A 22714-nucleotide genomic window follows, 5' to 3' on the forward strand; every position below is an offset into this window, starting at 1 on the left:
CCAGAATGGAGACTGCTGTGAACCGTTCTTAGACTCCGCCTCTTCCAGCAGAACCAGCGTTGATTGGCCGAATGCTGTACTCTGTATGGCATTCGGCCAATCAATGCTGGTCAATGCATTCCTATGCCGAGATGTAGCAGTGCTGGCCGTGCGCTGAACCTTGCTGCACACTGAGCTCTGCTGCATCAGAGATGCACTGAACGCTGCTGCACACTCAGCTCTCTGCATCAGAGATGCGCTGAACCCTGCTACACACTCAGCTTTGCTGCATCAGAGATATAGCAGAGCTGAGTGTGTGCTGAACCCTACTGCACACTCAGCTGTGCTGCATCGGAGATGCGCTGAACCCTGCTGCACACTCAGCTCTGCTGCATCAGAGATGTAGCAGAGCTGAGTGTGTGTTGAACCCTACAGCACACTCAGCTCTGCTGCATCTCAGCAGAGCTGAGTGTGCAGCAGGGTTCAGCGCACACTCAGCTCCACTTCATCTCTGGTGTAGCAATGCTGACCTCACAGCCAGCACTGCTACATCTCGGTATAGGAATGCATTGACCAGCGTTGATTGGCCGAATGCCATACAGAGTACAGCATTTGGCCAATCAATGCTGGTTCTTCTGGAGGAGGTGGAGTCTAAGATCGGTCCACAGCAGTCTCCATTCTGGTCCAATCTTAGACTCCATCTCCTCACATACGAGCCTCCGGCAGAACCAGCGTTGATTGGCCGAATGCTGTACTCTGTATGGAATTCGGCCAATCAACGCTGGTCAATGCATTCCTATGGGAAAAAGTCAGCTTGCGCATGTCGCAAGCTGACAGGGATCCCAACCAGATAGAGCCCAAAAGAGCTGTGTGCGTAACATTACCACCTAAATAAAGGTAATCCCTAGCTAGCCTCGCCAGTACATCTGTCCCTGTCTCACAATCACATAGTTCACAGTCTCATATGAACCGGATATTAAATCCACTGTTCGTATAAATTGGAGGTCACCTGAATTAGCCAGCCAATTACTTTTTCCGATTTTTTTTCAATGCCTCTGTTGTCGTAGTTCCTGTCCCACCTCCCCTGCACAGTTATTGGTGAAAAAAAAGCGCCAGGGAAGGTGGGAGGGAAAGCGAATTTTTAGAGCGTTTGCCACGTGGTGTTAGACTGGAATCGAACATCTAGAACAGCCTAATATCCGATCGAACATGTACTCGATCAAACGCTCTTCGCTCATCTCTACTAAAACACTGCTGGTGCAAAGCTAAACTCACCTGAAGGTCAAAAAACACTGTTGTTCAAAGGCTTAACTCACCTCAAGGGCCAAAAACACTGCTGGTGCAAGGCTCTACTCACTCCAGGGGCCAAAATCACTGCTTTTTAAAGGTTCTACTCACTCCAAGGGCCAAAAGCACTGCTTTTTAAAGGCTCTACTCACTCCAAGGGCCAAAACGCACTGTATTTTAAAGGCTCTACTCACGCCAAGGGCCAAAAGCACTGTTTTTTAAAGGTTCTACTCACTCCAAGGGCCAAAAGCACTGCTTTTTAAAGGTTCTACTCACTCCAAGGGCCAAAAGCACTGCTTTTTAAAGGTTCTACTCACTCCAAGGGCCAAAAGCACTGCTTTTTAAAGGCTCTACTCACTCCAAGAGCCAAAAAGCACTGTATTTTAAAGGCTCTACTCACGCCAAGGGCCAAAAGCACTGTTTTTTAAAGGTTCTACTCACTCCAAGGGCCAAAAGCACTGCTTTTTAAAGGTTCTACTCACTCCAAGGGCCAAAAGCACTGCTTTTTAAAGGTTCTACTCACTCCAAGGGCCAAAAGCACTGCTTTTTAAAGGCTCTACTCACTCCAAGGGCCAAAAAGCACTGTTTTTTAAAGGCTCTACTCACTCGAAGGGCCAAAAACACTGTATTTTAAAGGCTCTACTCACTTGAAGGGCCAAAAACTCTGTATTTTAAAGGCTCTACTCACGCCAAGGGCCAAAAGCACTGCTTTTTAAAGGCTCTACTAACTCCAAGGGCTAAAACTAAATCTCTGCTGTTTAAAGGCTCAACTCACCCAAAGGACCAACAAATCTTTGCTGGTGCAAGGCTGAACTAAGTTAAAGGGCCTAAAACTCTGCAGGTAAAAGGCTGAAGTCACCTAAAGGGCCCCAATCTCTGCTGGTAGCTCAGCTTAAGGGCCTCTAACTTAATTTGGAAGGGCTCATGTTAAGGGCTAGAAAAGTGAATTTTGGAAGGTCTTACCACATCACACACACACACACACACACACACACACACACATCCACAATGACAGGTCAGGGTGGGTACTGTTGGATTTTCCATTGCCTATTCCATCTGTGGTTGACATGGGCAACGTGATTTAAAGGGGTGCTTGTTAATGTTTGTTGAGCTTAAGGGTTCATTCACACTACGTTTCCTGAAGCTTATTCTATGGGAGCCGGCATACGAGCGCTCCCCATAGAAATGAATGGGCTGCTTCTTTCACTGCGAGCAGTCCCATTGAAGCGAATGGGAAGTGCCGGCGTATACGGCAAGCTCTGCTCATGCCGAGCCGTACACGCCGGCACTTCCCATTCACTTCAATGGGACTGCTTGCAGTGAAAGAAGAAGCCCATTCATTTCTATGGGGAGCGCTTGTATGCCGGTTCCCATAGAAATGAATGGAGCTGCTTTATACGCCGCTTATTCTGAATGTGTTTTACGTTCAGAATAAGCTTCAGGAAACGTAGTGTGAATGCACCCTAAATTTGGGGTTTTGTCCATCCATTTGGGGAAGAAAGAAGGTTTCCAGGTATTTTCCCACTTTGATAGAGATTTTTTTGAGTGTGGAAAGTGTGTAGTTGATAGGCTGTGATGTAGGGGTAAATCAGTGACTTGGGCTTGTTAGGCATGCTTCCCCTGCTGTCCCAGAGGTGTTGGCATCATTTGCTGAGGTGTCATAGTGGACTTGGTGACCCTCCTGAGTCGAATGGTGGGATCCCCTGAAACGAAGCATTTTCCCCCTTAGACTATAATGGGGTTCGATATTCGATTGAATAGTCGAATATTGAGATGCGATTCGGAACGAATAACGAACATCGAATATTTTACTGTTCGCTCATCTCTAATCTTCACCAAATTTGGCACAGAGATACTTCAGGTATCCGGGAAGGTTTAAGACAAGACTCCAACTCGCTCGGACGTACCGTTGCTGAGATACAGCATTCCAAACACAATGCCCCCCCCCCCTTAGCCAATACAAACCTGCAAGTCTTTCACTCATATTCCAACTGCAATACACACGGTCACTCCACATGCACAATCCAACACTGATATCCAAACTGAGATACACGCATCAGAGGATTAGATACACAGGTCAGCACACAGTATCACACGACAGAGGATTAGATCCACGCGTCTGCACACAGTCCCACACACTAAAGGATTAAATACGCGCTTCTGCACACAGTTCCACACACTGAAGGATTAGATACACGCGTCTGCACACAGTACCACACGCCGGGGGATTGGATACATGCATCTGAACACAATACCACATGCCAAAGGATTGGATACATGCATCTGCACACAGTTCCACACACCAGAGCATAAGATATGCACATCTGCACACAGTACCACATGCCGTAGGATTAGATACGCACGTCTACACACAGTTCCACACTCCATAGGATTAGATACGCGCGTCTGCACACAGTTGTACATGCCATAGGATTAGATACACGCGTCTACACACAGTACCACATGCCGTAGGATTAGATATGCGCCTCTTCACACCATACTACACCAGGGAGGATTAGATACGTGTGTCTGCACACAGTGCCACACTTTGGAGGATTAGATACGTGCGTCTGCACACAGTACCACACACCAGAGGATTAGATACGCGCATCTGCACACAGTTGTACACGCCATAGGATTAGACACATGTGTCTGCACACAGTACCACATGCTTCAGATTAGATATGCACATCTGAACACAGTACCACATGCCGTAGGATTAGATACGCGCCTCTTCACACAATACCACACAGGAGAGGATTAGAGGAGAGGATTAGATACGTGCGTCTGCACACAGTTCCACACTCTGAAGGATTAGATACATGTGTCTGCACAAAGTACCACATGGGGGAGGATTAGATACGCACCTCTTCACAAAATACCACACAGGGGAGGATTAGATACGCACATCTGCACACAGTTCAACACGCTAGAGGATTAGATACGCATGCCTACACATAGTACCACCGCCAGAGGATTAGATACGCGCATCTACACACAGTACCACATGGGGGAGGATTAGATACGTGCATCTGCACAGAGTACCACACGCCAGATGATTGGATATGCACATCTACACACAGTTCCACATGCCATAGGATTAGATACGTGTGTCTGCACACAGTACCATACACCGGGGGATTGGATAGATGCATCTGCACATAATACCACATGCCAGAGGATTGGATACGTGCATCTGCACACAGTTCCACACACCAGAGTATTAGACAAGCACATCTGCACACAGTACCACATGCCGTAGGATTAGATAAGAGCATCTGCTTACAGTTCCACACGTCAGAGGATTACATATGCGCGTCTTCACACAGTTGTACACGCCATAGGATTAGATAAACGCTTCTGCACACAGTACCACATGCTGTAGGATTAGATACACGCCTCTTCACACAATACCACACAGGGGAGGATTAGATACTTGTGTCTGAACACAGTACCATACTTTGGAGGATTAGATACATGCCTCTGCACACAGTGCCACATGCCAGAGAATTAGATATGCACCTCAGCACACAGTACCACACGGGGGAGGATTAGATACGCACATCTGCACTCAGTACCACATGCCAGAGGATTAGATACGCACATCTGCACACAGTTCTACACGCCAGAGGATTAGATACATGCGTCTTCACACAATACCACACACCGGAGGATTAGATACATGCCACTGCACACAATACCACACGGGAGAAGGATTAGATACGCGCCACTGCACACAATACCACATTGGTGAGGATTTTATACCTGCGTCTGCACACAGTACCACATGGGGCAGGATTAGATACATGCCTCTGCACACAATACCACATGCCAGAGAATTACATACGCATCTCAGAACACAGTACCACATGGGGGAGGAATAGATACGCGTGTCTGCACACAGTACCACACACCAGAGGATTAGATACACGCGTCTGCACACAGTACCATACGCCAGAGGATTAGATACGCACGTCTGCACACAGTACCACATGCCGTAAGATTAGATATGCACATCTGAACACAGTTTCACATGTTGGAGGATTAGATACACGCCTCTTCACACAATACCACACAGGGGAGGATTAGATACACGCATCTGCACACAGTAGCACATGCCGGAGGATTAAATATGTGCATCTGCACACAGTACCACACCAACAAGGACTAGATACTTGCGTCTAAACACAGTACTACACGGGGAAGGATTAGATACAGCTTTACTCCAGGTATCCATAACAACTGATCACAGGTTTTTCACAAAATGAGATACACATAATCACATGACGCTTATGGACATACACACAAACCACATACAAAATACACCAGTGCAAAATTGGACAATTCTTATGGGGCCACTACACAAACATAAAATGTAATATACCCGTGTGAAGCCGGGTCCTCCTGCTAGTTTATTATAGAAAATAATGAGAGCTTCCCTTTTGTAGGGTACTTCTAGTTGCTACACTTATTATATTATGATATTTATTGCTGCACATTACATTCCAATAATTCTTTATGTTTTTACGGTTTCCACTGATAGGTATAGCTTAATAATTACCTCAGCAATTGGAGGTATTGGAGGAGGACCACTTTGGGCATCAAAATGTACTTATCTCACCATCAGTGGAATAAAATATGCACAACAGACTGGCAAAGACAAGATGGACGTAGTAAACCAATATTTTGGCTTATTTTTCTTAATATATCAGTCATCTGGAGTTTGGGGAAATCTTATTTCATCTCTAGTACTTAACCAACATCCCAATGAAGGTAAGATTATATAAACATAGAAAGTTGTTAATCAATTACAGAATTTCCAATGTCTTCTTTGTATACTTTCTATTGGTGCCACAAAATTGTTCCACATCGTATACTTGAAGTTTTTGGTCATCTCATTAAGACAGGTCAGGATAGCTGAGGGTATACGATAGAAGTGACAATACAGAGCAGAGGTAAAAGAAAGTCTCAACACATCATTGTAGCCAAAGTTAGGGCTATGTCACTCAAGGAACGATCCAGAGTACATGGAAGGATCATACCTACACTTTCCCATATGAGGAAATAGCTTGGATGAGGGTAAAGCATCCTCAGCCTATATAAGCAGACATTGGTAGCATGAGGGGAGAGAACTAACTCCACCTTCACACCTCTCAATCTCTTTATTTTAAGTGACAGCCGCTACTGCTGTGTTTTTTTGTTTTTTTTTTAATTGGCCATTACGGGCCCTATTTACTTGCCGATCCTGGACATAATACTGGGCCACTATTGGGTATAATACTGTGTGCAGAGGCCACTATGGGACATAATACTGTGTGCAGGGCCACTAAGGGACATAATACTGTATGCAGGGGCCACTATGGGGTATAATACTGTGTGCAGGGGCCATTATGGGGGATAATACTGTGTGCAAGGGCCACTAATGGACATAATACTGTGTTCAGGGGCCACTAATGGGCATAATACTGTGTGCAGGGGCCACTAATGGACATAATACTGTGTTCAGGGGCCACTAATGGGCATAATACTGTGTGCAGGACTTACTAAGGGACTTAATAGAGTGAGGAGGAGGGGGTCGGTCGAGGTCTTGGGGGGGGGGGGCATGTCAAAAGTTTGCCACGGGGCCCCGCCATTCCTAGTTACGCCACTACTCTAAATTCAGCAAATTATGAGATTTAACAGATTGTACACATTATATACCTACATACTTATATATATACAATATATATATATATATATATATATATATATATATATATATATATACAATATATATATATATATATATATATATATATACTGTATATACCATACCATATATATATTCACAGATATACATTCATATATGCTCACACATATACATTATTATAGCATATATACATTCATATACCATATATAAGTCATATATATATATACTTATAGTAGTAGAACACCCGCGGCTTCGCTCGCGGAAAATATGTTATTTTGTTGGTTGTGCTAAAGTCAAATTTTCAGTGTCACACTAAAATTGGCATTTTCAGAGTCTACAATAAATCTTTTTTCCACTTTAAATTTTTATTATTTTGTCATTTCACTAAATGACGTGACATTGATGTGAACAACTTTTTTTTTAATTTCAACATTTTTATTGATTTTATGTATTCAATACATATTATATAGTATAAACGATTACAACTATTTTAACTGTTATTTTTTTTAAATAAAAATTAATATATTTATGAACCTTACACAAACTTATAAAACCTTTACATTCAATTAACAACCCTTCCCCCCCTCCCTCCAGTGTAATTTATAAGTAGTTCATGGACCAAAGAGTAAAATTGATTTACAGTTACACAACTATCTATTGTAGTGCTTTTTGGTAAACAATGTTTCTGGTTTTACCTTCAGGTGCATACCATATATGAAAAGATTTTTGAGGTTACCCACTCTAGAGCAAGCAACGTACAACTGTCCATGTGAAAAACACGGGCTCTTCAAATTAGTGTCGGCTACTTTAAGTGATTGACCTTGTGCTTTGTTTATAGTCTTAGCAAATGCAAGTTGGATTGGGAACTGCAGACGCTTAAAATTGAAGGGCATGTCGCTTGGTAGCAAAGGAATATGCAGAATAAAAACATTTGCTCCCTTACAGTTTGCCATAAGAATAGTGGCTTCAATAACATTGGGCATGACATTCTTAATGCACAGTCTTGGTTCCAAAGCAAAATGATTGTGGCTCCTATTTTTAAAGTGAGCTTATGCGGTGGCATTACAGGAGGCTCCAAAGATTTCAGGAACTCCAATGGATACATTACGGCTTGTTCACTCTCCATGACTGAATGGCAAAGTCATTGTTTAAGACAATTTTTGTAAGCAGCAAATTAATTAAAAATGTTTTACCAGTACCTCCTGCTGCATCTAGGAAAAATAGTCCCTCATTTCCACTGGAAATCTGAGCCATAATTGCCAAAATTCACAGCTTTGCACACAAAGAAATCTATGGAACCACCAAATCCATGGCCCGGAGGCCCGTGAGAAATACTGTAGTGTGCAAACAGCCACTAAGGATACCAGACGTGTTTTGTCAGTGCGTGTCATGTGTGTGTACACGTGTGAGCCGTGTGTATGTATGCGTGTGTGCATTCACGTGTGTGGTCCATGTATATGTATGCATGTATGTGCGCAGTGCAAGTGTCCATCTGTGCGGTAGTGGTATGTGAGTACGCATGTGCACTGTTCATCCGTATGCGTAGTGTGCATTCATCTGAGTGTATTTGCGTGCGTGTGTGGTCCTTGCGTGTGCGTGTATGTGTGTGTGGTGTGCATGTGGTATTTATGTGGTGGTGTTTTTGTTGTGTGTGTCTGTGTGGTGTGTTGTGACATTTGAGTGGTTTTGTACTTGTGGGTTGGTGTATGTGTGCTGTCTGTGTGATGTTCATATGGTGTTTGTGAAACATTTGTGTGTGGTGGTGCGGCCCCTTCAGCAGCGAGTCTTTTGCGCCGTCACTATAATCCATCCCTGTCAGTCGCAACTGTTGTTTTTCCCTCAGCAGTTTTGCTTTCACTTTTCCCCATTATATGTATAGGGCCTAACTTTGGGCGTAACTAGGAATGGCAGGGCACCGTGGCAAACTTTTGACATTGGGTCCCCCCCCTGACCGACACCGAAGACCTCGATCGACTCCCTCCTATGCATTCCTGCGGGCTCTATTATGCCCCATAGTGGCCCCTGCACACAGTATTATGTCCCTTAGTGGCCCCTGCACACACTATTATGTCCCTCAGTGACCCCTCCACACAGTATTATCCCCCATAGTGGCCCCTCCACACAGTATTATGCCCCATAGTGGCCCCTGCACACAGTATCATGTCCCACTGTGGACACCCATAAACAATTATTATACTCTGGGGTCATTTCAGACCCCAGAGTATAATAATTGGAGACCCAGGGGGGAGAAAAACATAAAAAAAACTCTGCTACTCACTTATCTCCCGTCTCCTACGCTGTCGGCCTCTGAAGTAGTCGATCTTCAATGACGTCAGATATCACATGATTCGGGATGCAGGCCAACTAGGCCGAAGCCTGCCTGGATCGTGGAGAGGTAAGTAACAGTGTTTTTTATGTTTGTTACCTCTCCTGGTCCGCCGATCATTATACTCGGGGGTCCGAAAAGACCCCTGAGTATAATGATAGCAGCGGTAGCGGCTGTCACCGGGCCCCTAATGTCTCGGGCCCTGTGGCAGCTGCCTCTACTGCTATGGCGTTAGTTACGCCACTGACTCACATAGTATATAAGACACATACAGTAAGCAAATGTACATATATATACATCTTAAAAGGGGCAACACGGTGGCTCAGTGGTTAGTCCAGCAGCCTTGCAGAGCTGAAGTCCTGGGTTCGAATAACACCTGCAAGGAGCTTGTATGTTCTCCCCGTGTTTGCATGGATTTTCTCCCATTCTACAAAGACATACCGATAGGAAAAGAAAAAAAAAGTACATTGTGATCCCTATATGGGGCTCACAAACTACGTAAAAAAAAAAAATATATATATATATATATATATATATATATATATACACACACACATATTAAATATACAGATTTTACCAAAAAAACATACTCACATTTTCCTGAAGTGAAGCATCGCAGCAGGCTGCTTCTGTCCCCACACGCCATCTAAGGGATGACTCACTAGTGTATGAGGGGGAGGGGGGTAAGTTCAGGCAGCGTGGACAAGTCTTTATGAGATGGCAGCAATAGCTGAGGCTGGTAATTGCCCGGAAGGGTTAAAAGACAATCCATTAGCTGATGGAGTCCAATGATGTCCTCCCGATAGGGAAGGTATGAACTGGCAGGGGACCCCTGTGTGCTGAGGACTTGGGAAATTGCTGGCAGCCGGCCATCTTTAATCATTAAACTGCAACCTGGGGCCCCTGAGGTAACCAATCCGGCACCTGACACTATTATTCCTCATTTCGTCATTGCAAATGCATTGGTCAGGTGCCCGATCGGAGCCCCTGACCATCCCGATCGGGCAACTGACCAATGTATCTGCATTGACAAAATGAGTACTAACAGTAAGGGCTCAGGGCCCACCGGTTTGTTCAACACTTTGTTTGTTGCCTGCTTACATTTTCTGATCAGCTGAGATAGCTTTCCTCGTTGTCATGTGACCAATCAGATGACTAGTTTTATCCTTCTGTCATCAATTTAACAGTTCTAAACATAGAAGAATAATGTTTGTGGGTGCTTTCAGGCAAACTATTTTTGGCATAGGACCAGATGCCAGTCGCAAAATGCATGCATTTTCAGATATTATTGTACTTATAATTCTTATCAATAGTGGTTTTGTTGCATATTTGCAAATTGTTTATTGACATCAGTGGGAAAAAACCTGCATCAAATGATCAAAGTCTTCTAGTGAGAAGCCAAAATACATTTTCCAATAGAAAGTCCCAATAGAAGTTCTAGAAATAAAAATAAGAGCTGTTTTATTTTTTACAAAAGTTGTGACTAATGTAAATGTCATGTAATGGCTCCTGAACAGACAGACCATTGCAGGAAATTATATTTATTTTATATCCTGGAAATATATCGATCATGCACTTTAATGTTTTTAATGTTTGCTTTTGTTCCAGTGATATCTGAAAATAAAAGTTACTCAAACTGCGGAGCACATAACTGCCCCACATCTACTGCTGAAGTTAGCAATGTAACAACGCCAACTCCTGGTGTATCAGACACCCTGCGTTATACTCTGATGGGCATTTATACAGGTAGGTGTCAACATAACAAGCATTATTGTAACATTATTACAAGAGAGTAACCCAAGAAAAATTACAAATAGAAAAAGAGAATTATGAACATTAGTGAATTATACTTTAATAATTAAAAAAGGCCTGTTATGACGTATAAAATGATAATGACATGCACAACTTGACTGCCACTGTGCTTTATTCTTTTATAAATCCATGTATCGTATTTTTCGGACTATAAGACGCACTTTTTTTCCCCAAAATTTTGGGGGAAAAGAAGGGTGCGTCTTATAGTCTGAAGGTGGCGCCCAGCATCTGCTGTAACAGAGAGGCGGAAGCCGGCAAGTGATAGACGCCATTACAGGTGCCGGGGCCTGAGACATCGCTGCGCTCCTCTGCCCTGCATGAAGCCAGCAGCGGCAGGGGCTCCTCCGTGCCCCCGCCGCTGGCTTCATGCAGGGCAGAGGATCGTAGCGATGTCTCAGGCCCCGGCGTCTATCCCTCCCCGGCATCCGCCTCTCTAGTACAGCGGATGCCGGGTCAGTATCCGTGGCCCCTTCTCCCCCGGGGCCGGTCCCCACCGGCCCCGTACCTGTAAAGTTGCAGGCCGGTTCCTGCGCGGCGATATCGCAGGAGCCGACCTGTTCGGGTGACAGCCGGGAGCCTAATGAGGCTCCCAGGCCTGTCACGGCTATATTAGTATTGCGGCTGGTCTCTATGACCAGCCGTAATACTAATAGACAGAATGTCCCATAGACGGCAATACAGTTGTATTGCCATCTATGGGACTTGCAATCAAGTGACCGCAGGTTCAAGCCCCCGGGGGGGAATAAAATAGTAAAAAAAAAAAAAAAAAAAGCTTTAAAAATATGAAATAAATAAAAGTTCTAAATCACCTCCTGTTTTTTTTTCAATACAAGGTGATCTAAGCAATAGATATCACCCAAAATGGTATAACTAAAAATTACAGCTGGCCCCGCAAAAAAAACGCTCTATGCATCCCCGTACAGCTGCAGGGTCACCTGTCAATGTGGCCTTGCAGCTGTTGCAAAACTACAACTCCCATATATTAAATATTTTACCAGTTTTTGCTTCAAAATTTTTTTTCCCTATTTTCCTCCTCTAAAACCTAGGTGCGTCTTATAGTCCGAAAAATACGGTACTTGTTCAAAAGATAAAAAGGTTGTATATAAACTAGCTGTGAATTTCTGCATGGGCAATAACGTTTTGGTTTTTTAAAAAAAATGTAGAATGTGAGCCCCCATATAGGGCTTACAATTAGAGATGAGCAAACAGTGAAATATTCGAGATTCGATATTCGTTTCAAATAGCCCCTCAATATTCAAATATTCGAACGAATATTGAACCTCATTATAGTCTATGGGGAAAAATGCTTCGTTTCAGGGGAAGCTACACTTCGACTCAGGAGAGTCACCAAGTCCACTATGACACCCCAGGAAATGATGCCAACACCCTGGAATGCAACTAGGACAGCTGGGGAAGCATGCCTGGGGGCATCTAACATGCCCAAGTACCTGTATTACGCCACTATCTCGTCAGGATCCCTGTCAGCTTGCGATATGCAGGAGCTGACTTTTTCCTATAGAAATGAATTGACCAGCGTTGATTGGCCGAATTCCATACAGAGTACAGCATTTGGCCAATCAACGCTGGTTTTGCCGGAGGAGGCGGAGTCTGAGATCGGTCCACAGCAGTCTCCATTGTGGTCTGATCTCAGATGTAGCTGTGTTGAGCGCATGACTCTGCTACACCTGAGATGTAGCAGGCCTGGCCGTGCGCTGAGCTCTGCTACACCAGAGATGTAACAGAGCTGAGTTTGCGTTGAGCTCTGCTACACCAGAGATGTAGCAGAGCTGAGTGTGCGCTGAGCTTTGCTACACCAGAGATGTAGCAGAGCTGAGTGCCGGGGGAAGCGGAGTCTAAGATAGGTCCACAGTGCGATCTCAGATGTAGCAGTGTTGAGCGCACCGCCGGCTCCTCTTATTGCCCCCCCTACTTCTACTTACGTGGTTTATATCATGGGTAAGCTGTATTTCCATTTATAAATATGATAGACCTGCTGTGTAACCTCTGCTGCCACTGATTAAGTCTTTTACAATCTACTTTGTGGCCATTTTTTCTTGTCTAAAAGTACTCAATATTTACATGTTGTTATATTATTTTACTTTTAGCTTAATTGCGCTCTTACCTTATTGCACTTTGCACTATATATACTATAGGATAAATTTGGCCTCCTTTTGGTAGCATTTGTATAATCTGGCCTTATGTTTTAGCTTACCTTGCTGGTTCATGTGGTACATATATATCCTGTTTACCACTCACGTTTAACTACATTTAATAACTATCCTGGGCAGTATTGGGCTCTTTTTTTGTACATTTATCTGTGTGTTACTCGCATGATCTATTTTGTATAACTTTTTAATGTGATACTATTAAAGTTTGTATATTCCCATTACGAGTTTTGGTCTATTTTTGACCTCACTATTTTGAGTGTCTGTATACCTATTTCTTTGTTTTTTTCTCCATTAGTTTGTGGTATAGACACGATTTTGGATGTAGGACCCTACTTTGGGAACATACTATGTGTCTCAAAACTATATTTAGTTTTTCCCTCTTATGTGCTACGTTTGTTTTTATATCTCTAGTATAGCAGAGCTCAGCGCACACTCATCTCTGCTACATCTCTGGCGTAGCAGAGCTCAGTGCACGGCCAGCTCTGCTACATTTGGAGTGTAGCAGAGCACAGCGCACACTCAGCTCTGCTACATTTCTGGTGTAGCAGAGCTCAGCACATGGCCATCTCTGCTACATCTCAGTGTAGCAGAGCTCAGCGCACACTCAGCTCTACTACATCTCTGTTGTAGCAGAGCTCAGCGCACACTCAGCTCTGCTACATATCTGGTGTAGCTCAGCGCATGGCCAGCTCTGCTACATCTCAGGTGTAGCAGAGCTGTGCGCTCAACACTGCTACATCTGAGATTGAACTGTGGACCGATCTTAGACTCTGCCTCTTCCGGCGCTCAGCTCTGCTACATCTCAGGTGTAGCAGAGCTCAGCGCACACTCAGCTCTGCTACATCTCTGGTGTAGCAGAGCTAAGCACACGGCCAGCTCTGCTACATCTCAGGTATAACAGAGCTGTACGCTCAACACTGCTACATCTGAGATCTGACCACAATGGAGACTGCTGTAGACCGATCATAGACTCCGCCTCCTCCGGCAGAACCAGCGTTGATTGGCCGAATGCTGTACTCTGTATGGCATTTGGCCAATCAACGCTGGTCAATGCATTCTTATGGGAAAAAAAGTCAGCTCCCGCATATCGCAAGCTGACAGGGATCCTGACGAAATAGAGCCCCAAAGAGCTGTTTGAGTAACTTTCCCACCTAAATAAAGGTAATCCCTAGCTAACCCTGTCAGTACATCTATCCCTGTCTCAAAGTCACATAGTTCACAGTCTCATATGACCCGAATCTGAAATCGACCATTCGTATAAAGTGGAGGTCACCTAATTTAGCCAGCCAATTACTTTTTCCGATTTTTTTTTCATGCCTCCGTTGTCGTAGTTCCTGTCCCACCTCTCCTGCACAGTTATTGGTACAAATAAAGCTCCTGGGAAGGTGGGAGGGGATACAAATTTTTAGTGCATTTGCCTCGTGGTATTCGATTATATTTGAATACCTCGAATGGCCTGATATTCGATCGAATATCAATTTGATCGAACGCCATTCGCTCATCTCTACTCACAATGTACATTTTTCTCTATCAGTATGTCTTTGTAGTATGGGAGGAAATCCACGCAAACATGGGGAGGACATACAAACTGTCTGCAGATATTTGTCCTTGGCAAGATTCAATCCAAGGTCTCTAGCACTGCAAAGCTGCAGTGCTAGTCACTGAGCCACTGTGTTTCCCCACCTTTTGTACATATTTTGAGAAAATGAAAGGTTGCTGCCCACTTGGTGAATCATATCTAGTTTACATATAATTGTTCAGGGGCACAGTGAGAATTGCACTTTTTGACAGATCCTCATTAAGAATGTGAACTGTTAAAATTTAGATTGTTAAAGCATTAAGGCTAAGTCCACACGTTGCAGAAATGCAGTGTCTTTGGCTGCTGCAGAAATGTAGCAGACAAAACTATGTTACATTTTACAGTACCAGCAAAGTGAATGAGATTCTGGATAGTCCCATCCACAGATTTGGGTTTTGTTTGGAAAATGCAGCATGTCAGTTTTATCTGTGGAAATTAAAAGTGTTTTTCTATTAGATTTAATAAGGTAAGAAAAACCACAGAGAAAATGAAGCAAATAACACAATGAAAAAGCTGGAAAAAAAAACCACGATGCTTTTCCAATATATTTTTTTCCATTGCGTTTTTTAGCTGTTTCTTTACGTGGGGCCTTAGCCTAAAGGGATTGTCCGATTATCAGAAAGTTAATCAGATCTAAAATAAATAATAAATGTGATGGTCAGCACATATGACAGCTTTATGGCTCATAAAAGATAAAATTCTGTCATATTTAGCTTAGTAAGGGTCCATTCGCAGGGAGTTTTTTGGAGCTAATTTTGAAGCTGAATCCGCATCAGAATCCACCTGGAAAAAAAGCCCCCCATTGACTTCAATTGCTTTCTTTTTCTGCTAAAAACTCAATGTGAATGAATCCTAATTCTACTCCTCTATGTCTGCCACTTCATTTCATTTAAAAGAAAAATACCACGTTAGATTAATTTTATTGTGCACAGTTGATTTTTCAGTTCACTCAAGTTTGTGGTATCCTGATGTATACTGACTCTCAGTACATATGGCAAGTCTGTCAGGTCAAAAATGTCTCCGAAACCAATAATTGTGTCATGTAGGTTCCTTAAATTGTTGCAGAAACGAATCTGTGTGGCCACAAACTGAAGAGGCAATGCAGAGATAACCATATTTGTCTTCCACTTCTCAAATAAAAATGCTCAGCTCCAGATCCAAATGAATTTTTACCTGAAAATCAAAATTGCATGAAGGTGCCTGTTCGTATACTGTACCAAGTGGCATTGTGACAATGCTGCAGGTGTCTAGTTTAAGAAAGTATATAGGTATGGGGGGGAGGGTTGGATGATTTTTTTTAATGTTGCAAAATTTCCAGAGACCCTTGGCAGTGAAAGGGTTAACGCTTGGTGGCAAAACCCATGTTGGCAAGCACAGCAGACAGACTTTTCTTGTAGTTGATGATGTGCTTTGCGCACATGTCAGAAGGAAATTTTGGTCCACTCCTCTTTGCTGATCACCTCTAAATCATTAAGATTTTAAGGCTGTTGCTTGGCAACTCGGAGCTTCATCTCCCTCCATAAGTTTTCATTGAGATTAAGGTCTGGAGACTGGCTAAACCACTCCATGACCTTAATGTGCTTCTTTTTGCTTCATTGTTGCCTTAGTTGTATGTTTTGGGTCATTGTGCTGCTGGAAGACCCAGCCACGACCCATTTTTAAATGTCCTGGCAGAGAGAAGGAGGTTGTCATTGAGGATTTTACGGTACTTGGCTCCCATTTATGTGGTGAAGTAGTCCTGTGCTCTTGGCAGAGAAACACATCCAAAACATAATGTTTCCATCTCCATGCTTGACAGAAGGGATGGTGTTCTTTGGGTCATAGGCAGCATTTCTCTTCCTCCAAACATAGTGAGATGAGTTAATGCCAAAGAGCTCAATTTTTGTCTCAATACATGTACACCAATCTATTTCTGTGCTGGTTGGGGCAAACAATAGTCTTTGGTGAGGAGGGAATTGGGGTGCATTGAAGGTATCCATTTATGGGTGCAGCATATTGATAATATTCTGGTTCTGGCATGTGGAAATAAAAGGCAAGGATAGCTTATACTGTATAGAAAAATAATGGCGACTAGGTATTTTCCATAAAGGCTAAGCACATTATATAACTTGGCAGGACTTAGTAGAATCCACTAAATGGAGTAGTAAAATCCCGGATCTACTTACTTATAAAATTATTTTTCCAGTATGGTAACAAAATATGAAGTGCTAAACTTACGTTTTTCACTCTGATACTTTTTCCCAGTTTTCACTCTGATAAAATTTTAATAAAAAGTGATCAAAGCAATAGACATTCTGCAAAATAATATAACTAAAAATAACACCTGACCTTGCAAAAAAAGACTCCATATGCATCCCTGTACAAGGAAATATAAAAAGTTACAGGAGTCAGAATATGGCGACTTTCAGAAAAAAAAATTGTTTGCAAAGTTTTAGATTATTGTTAAAACCATATAAATTTGGTATCTCCAGAACAGTATCGAAACATGGAATACAGGTGACATTTTGGCTGCAGAGTAAATGCTGTAAAAACAAAGCCCGTAAGAAAGTCGCACAAATGCACTTTTTCTTCAAATCTACATCAATTTTGAATTTTTTTCTAGCTTCCCACTACATTGTACAGAATAATAAATGGTGGCATCATGAAGAAAAATTTGTACCACAAACCTTAAGACCTCATATGGCTCTGAGAGTGGAAAAATAAAAAAAAGTTATGGGGTTTGGAAGGCAGAGAGTCAAAACTGAAAAATGTCACCTGTGAGAAGGGGCTAAGTTGAAAAAATACCAGATTGCTGGGATCATATTTTACTGTTTCCTGTTCACACATTCCCTTATTTATGCCTGACATGGGAATAGAGAAGAAGAAAGTAGAAGGTAAGAGTAAATGGTAATGATGACAACAACCATGTGCTAAATGTAGATGTGAAGAAGGACCAGGGGGAGGAGAAGGAGGACATTCTTGCTCAATGTGCTTGCCACTGCCAATTCTATTCTGATAAATGAGTTAGAGATGTCTATTCATGTGAGTATAGAGAGACATAGTTCATACATTTGCGCATTTACAGCCATTGCTTATTTTCTGCTAGCACATCTTGTATAGAGCCAAAGATTTGGAATTAAAGGGGTTGTCCAGGATAAAGATAAATCCCTACACCTATCTAAACACCTCCCCCTCTTACTTTCTAAATAACCCAATTAATCAAAAATGTATATGTGACTGTCCCAGGGACATATTCTGATTAGCCGGTGACAATCTATTTCCCCATTTCCGGAAAAGGATCATCACTATTACTCCCTCCCCCCCATCCACTTCATCGTACTTACCTTCCAAGCTTCTTCCTGCGGAAAGGCTCTTCCTTCTTTTCTGACTGCTGCTGCTTCTCCAAGAACTGCTGCCAATAATCCACCTCTGCTGCGCAGCTCCCACGAACGTGCAGTAGAGGTGGATCATCACACAAAGTAGCACTGGGAGAAGAGCATGCGCAGAAAGAGGGACTGTCGCGCAGGAATAAGCTTGGAAGGAAGAGAGGTAAGTATATAATGTGATCGGGGGTTGGATTGAGTAGGTAGAGTAGGGCTATAATGGGCAGGATAAATAGAGAGACAAGGAGAGGAAGGGAGAGAGGAAGGAGGGAGGGAGAGAGCAAGGGGGGGGGGAGTGAGGTAAGGTAGAGGCATTAGTGTGGAAGTTAGATAGCAGGAATCTGAAGACATGCAAACAAATGCAAGAGATACCAGGAGCCCCCACATACACCCAGAAATCATTCAAAACATTTCTAAAGGTATATGGGTTCATGTATCAACCCATTAATAACACTAACAGACTTTTTTTTTTTTTTTTAAAGGAGCTCTATCATTGGGAAAAGTCATTTTTAACTAATCATATCCTTGCATAGCCTTTAGAAAGTCTATTCCACACCTACCTTTAGTATGTAAATTGCCTCAGTGGTTTTTGAATAAGTCTGTTTTTATTCATATGCTAATGAGCTTCCAGCCAGCACAGGAAGTTCCCAGCAGCACTCATCTCTGCTATTATCTCCTATGTGTGTGTGCAAACAGGAAGCTGAGTTATCATCATCATCAGCCGCAGCCTGTGCTGTATACAGCCATAGGAAACAATAGCAAAGAGGGTGCACAGTGCATCGTGCACCCAGTCTAATTAGCATATGAATAAAACCAGACTTATTCATAAACCACTGAGGCAATTTACATACTAAAGGTAGGTGTGGAATAGCCTTTCTAAAGGCTATAAAGGATGTGATTGGTTAAAAATGACTTTTCCCAATGATAGAGCCCATTTAAAGTCAACCACCAACAGTCATATCTTCCACTTCTACTTCTGTTTCATCACCACCAAAAAATGCTGATTGTTCTAAATTTCATCCAAGAACTGGTAACATCAAGAGCATCAACATGAAAATTAGAAGCAGACACAGATGAACCTCACAAGTTTAATTTCAACTAATGTTTGTGAAGTTTGGACCTACGAATTAGAAGTTCTATTATTATACCCTGGAGTCTCCTCAGACCCCAGAATATGATAAGTATGATAAGCCCAGCAGAAGGTAGTAAAAATAACAAACAGTCATACTCACCTTGCCTCACCTCTCCTGGACAACTTTGCAACAACTGGATGTCCCCTGGCAACAGTCTCTTTAAGGAGCGCAATTTGCTCCATCAGCAAATGATTCGTTTGTTGTTGCTGCACATTGGACTGTACAAGATGCTTCAGTATCTCCTCCATAGTCTGGGTCCATATAGCGGCAGAAGCCTTCACCTAGGACATAAAAAAAATAATTTTCTCCAGCAAGGAGTGGACTTGTCGTTGCTCCTAGCAACTGCTGTATGCCCGCGTCCTCCACCAGTTGTCAGGGTCTGGGGTTGCTAGGTGGGGTGGCATAGACACACAAGTCCAGTTTCTTTTAGTCCAAAACAAAGGTAGAGTTTATTTTCATTCAAAAATATAGTGCCCAGCTAGGCTCTAACTGAACATAGAATAGGTTACCTCACCTAGAATAACAGGAATCAAAAGCCAGTTGAATAATTCAGGACACAGCTCCAAAAAAACGACCTCTCTGTTTGGCACTCCAGCCAAGCAAAGACTGCTGCTGGAGCTGGCTTCTTAAGCCTCCTTGACGAGGAGACTCTCTGCAGCTGAGTCGCTGCTGGAACATCCCCAAAGTGTGGACTGGAGGGGGGTGGAATGACAGGTCCTACTACCAGCCTACCTGTCATTCCTAAAAATCCAGCCCAGTAACTGGAACTCAGACAATAGTTATCTGCTGAGGAATGTTCTCTCTGGAGTTTTCTCATCTCACCCACCTTAGTACTCTGGGTGAGATGTACAACCCCTCCATTACCTGACTAGCCATTGGCTTACATTTTTTATATCTGTTATGAATTGTATGTGTTCTTTCTTAAAATATATTACTTATATTTCTGTATTATCCATGCTGCTGCAACACACTGAATTTCCCCATGGTGGGACTATTAATGGATTATCTTATACAGTAGTTTAACTAAAGCCTTGAGGTCCCATTTGCAAACTTTGACCAGGGCCCCCTATCTCTTACCTACAGCATATTCAATATAGCAGCGGATATGGGTACTGCAGCAATATCTCAGATACTTGGTAGGAATGAAGCTATAGTACCCACAACTGTTGTGATTAAGAATACAAAGACGAGTATAAGTGTTTGCTTTTTTACTTGCCTCCCCTGGGCAGGCTACTAATAGCTTCTATTGGTTTCTATTCGCTTTCCACAGACCGTAGAAATGAGTGCAGATCTCTGTTGCCAGTGGTGTACAGTCAGAGAACCAGGTGATTCAGTGTAGGGTGGAGTTTGTGTTAGAATTTATGGGCACTGAGTAGCTTTGATGATATACAGATGATGCCCAGGACCACTGGTGATGCTGGTCCACGCTAGGTGACAGTCCAATTCATGGCATCAGGAATGTTCATGGTTAATCGCTTCCTCTCCCTGTTGCTTGATGGTCAGGCTACATGGCACTGAGCTTCAGTCAGTGGTGCAGGGCTCTCGGATGTCACCTGTAAGAGTAATCATGCACGTAGAAGACATATGTGAATGAGCAGTCCAGAGTATGTATTTTGTGCAAGAACAACCTGGTATATTTCAGTATATTTTGGGACATCCCTCTGCATACCAAGAGGTGTTCCATGCTTTGTTGGTTAAATAAAGTAACCTATAGGTTGAATTATATAATCATTTGTGACCGTTTTGCTCAGAATTGTTATGAATTAAAATAGAGGCGACAATGGTTATATCAGGGGGAGGGAAGGGTGTAAGGTGGTGGATCCCAACTTAGGGCTCATTCACACTACGTATATGGCAGCTCATTCTGAACGTAAAACACGTTCAGAATAAGCGGCGTATAAAGCAGTTCCATTCATTTCTATGGGAGCCGGCATACGAGCGCTCCCCATAGAAATGAATGGGCTGCTTCTTTCACTACGAGCACGTCTATTGAAGTGAAAGGGAAGCGCTGCGTGTACGGCTCATGCCAAGCTGTACACGCAGCGTTTCCCATTCACTTCAATGGGACTGCTCGTAGTGAAAGAAGCAGCCCATTCATTTCTATGGGGAGCGCTCGTATGCCGGCTCCCATAGAAATGAATGGAACTGCTTTATACGCCGCTTATTCTGAACGAGTTTTACGTTCAGAATAAGCTGCCGTATACGTAGTGTGAATAAGCCCTTAGAGTATAAGTTAGCCTTTAATTAGAAACCAGATACAGTTTTGGGTAACTTTGGTAGGAAGGTTCTTGTTTATTGTCATCAAGTGTTGTGTGTTGTATTTTGTATACAATATGTCTATATCTGTATCTTATTGTGTATTACACCCATGCCTTAAATGCCTTTAATGTGTATGCAATTGGTTAATGACTTATTGTCTTTTTACTGGTAAGGGTCAGTGCACACAGATTTTTTGGAGCTGATTTTGATGCTGAATCTGCCTCAAAATCATCCTTCAAAAAAGCCTCCCAATAGAACTCTTTTGGGAGGCTTTTTTTGGAGGCTGATTTTGAGGCGGATTCAGCATCATAATCAGTGCCAAAAAACATGTGCACTGACCCTAACAGGGTTTTACATAGAAGGGGCCCAAAGGCAATGTCTGTGTTTTGAGAAAACCCTGATTCTGGGCTCATAAGTTGCCATGATCAGTTGTGACACAGCTATTATTGATGACATCTAGTAACTGTATGACTGCAATGTAGTAATATTAGTCTATGATATAATCAAGATAGTTATTGCTTGCTCAAGGATCCTTGGAGGAGAGTAAAAGAAAAAAAAACTGTTTTTCAGAATATAAAAAACCTCAAAGAATTAAAATTAAAACTGACCCCTTTCACTATTATACCTAAAACAACTACAAAAGAATGAACATGTTTGCTATAACCACATCTGAAGATTCCTGGACTATTAAAATATTAATATTAATCCCATATGGTGAACCCTGTAATTTGGGGAGAAAAAAAGCTTAATGACCAGATTATTTATTTTATTGCTATAACTCTCCCCCCCCCCCCAAAAAAAAAAAAAAAGTGATCAAAATGTCACCCATTACCAAGAACTGTATCCATAAAAACTACAACTTGTCTCTGTAAACAAAAAAAAAAACACAAGTTACAGGTAGCATAAGGTATTTTTTTCAACATTTTTATAGCTGTTAAAACACTATAAATGTGGTAAAACCATGACTGTAATGACTCTCAGAGTAAAGGTAGCATGTATTTTAGTGCACAGTAAATGCAAAAAACAAAACCTATACAAAATCGGTGCCATTATGAAATACAATATGTCTTGTAAAAAAATGTTATGGATTTTGGAAGGTCAGGTTTGTAAATAATAATAA

At 42.6% G+C, this 22714-nt stretch overlaps 1 protein-coding gene across 1 annotated transcript in view; it reads left to right on the forward strand.

The window, feature by feature from the left end:
- Positions 1–22714, forward strand: part of LOC142197491 (protein unc-93 homolog A-like) — a 47235-nt gene that overhangs the window by 12065 nt on the left and 12456 nt on the right. The window contains exons 3-4 of the mRNA XM_075267791.1: positions 5810–6039; positions 10890–11027. Coding sequence (XP_075123892.1) covers positions 5810–6039; positions 10890–11027 — 368 coding nt within the window. The remainder of the gene's footprint in view (positions 1–5809; positions 6040–10889; positions 11028–22714) is intronic.

The sequence above is a fragment of the Leptodactylus fuscus genome, chromosome 3, assembly GCF_031893055.1.
Source record: "Leptodactylus fuscus isolate aLepFus1 chromosome 3, aLepFus1.hap2, whole genome shotgun sequence".
Classification (NCBI taxonomy): Eukaryota; Metazoa; Chordata; class Amphibia; order Anura; family Leptodactylidae; genus Leptodactylus; species Leptodactylus fuscus.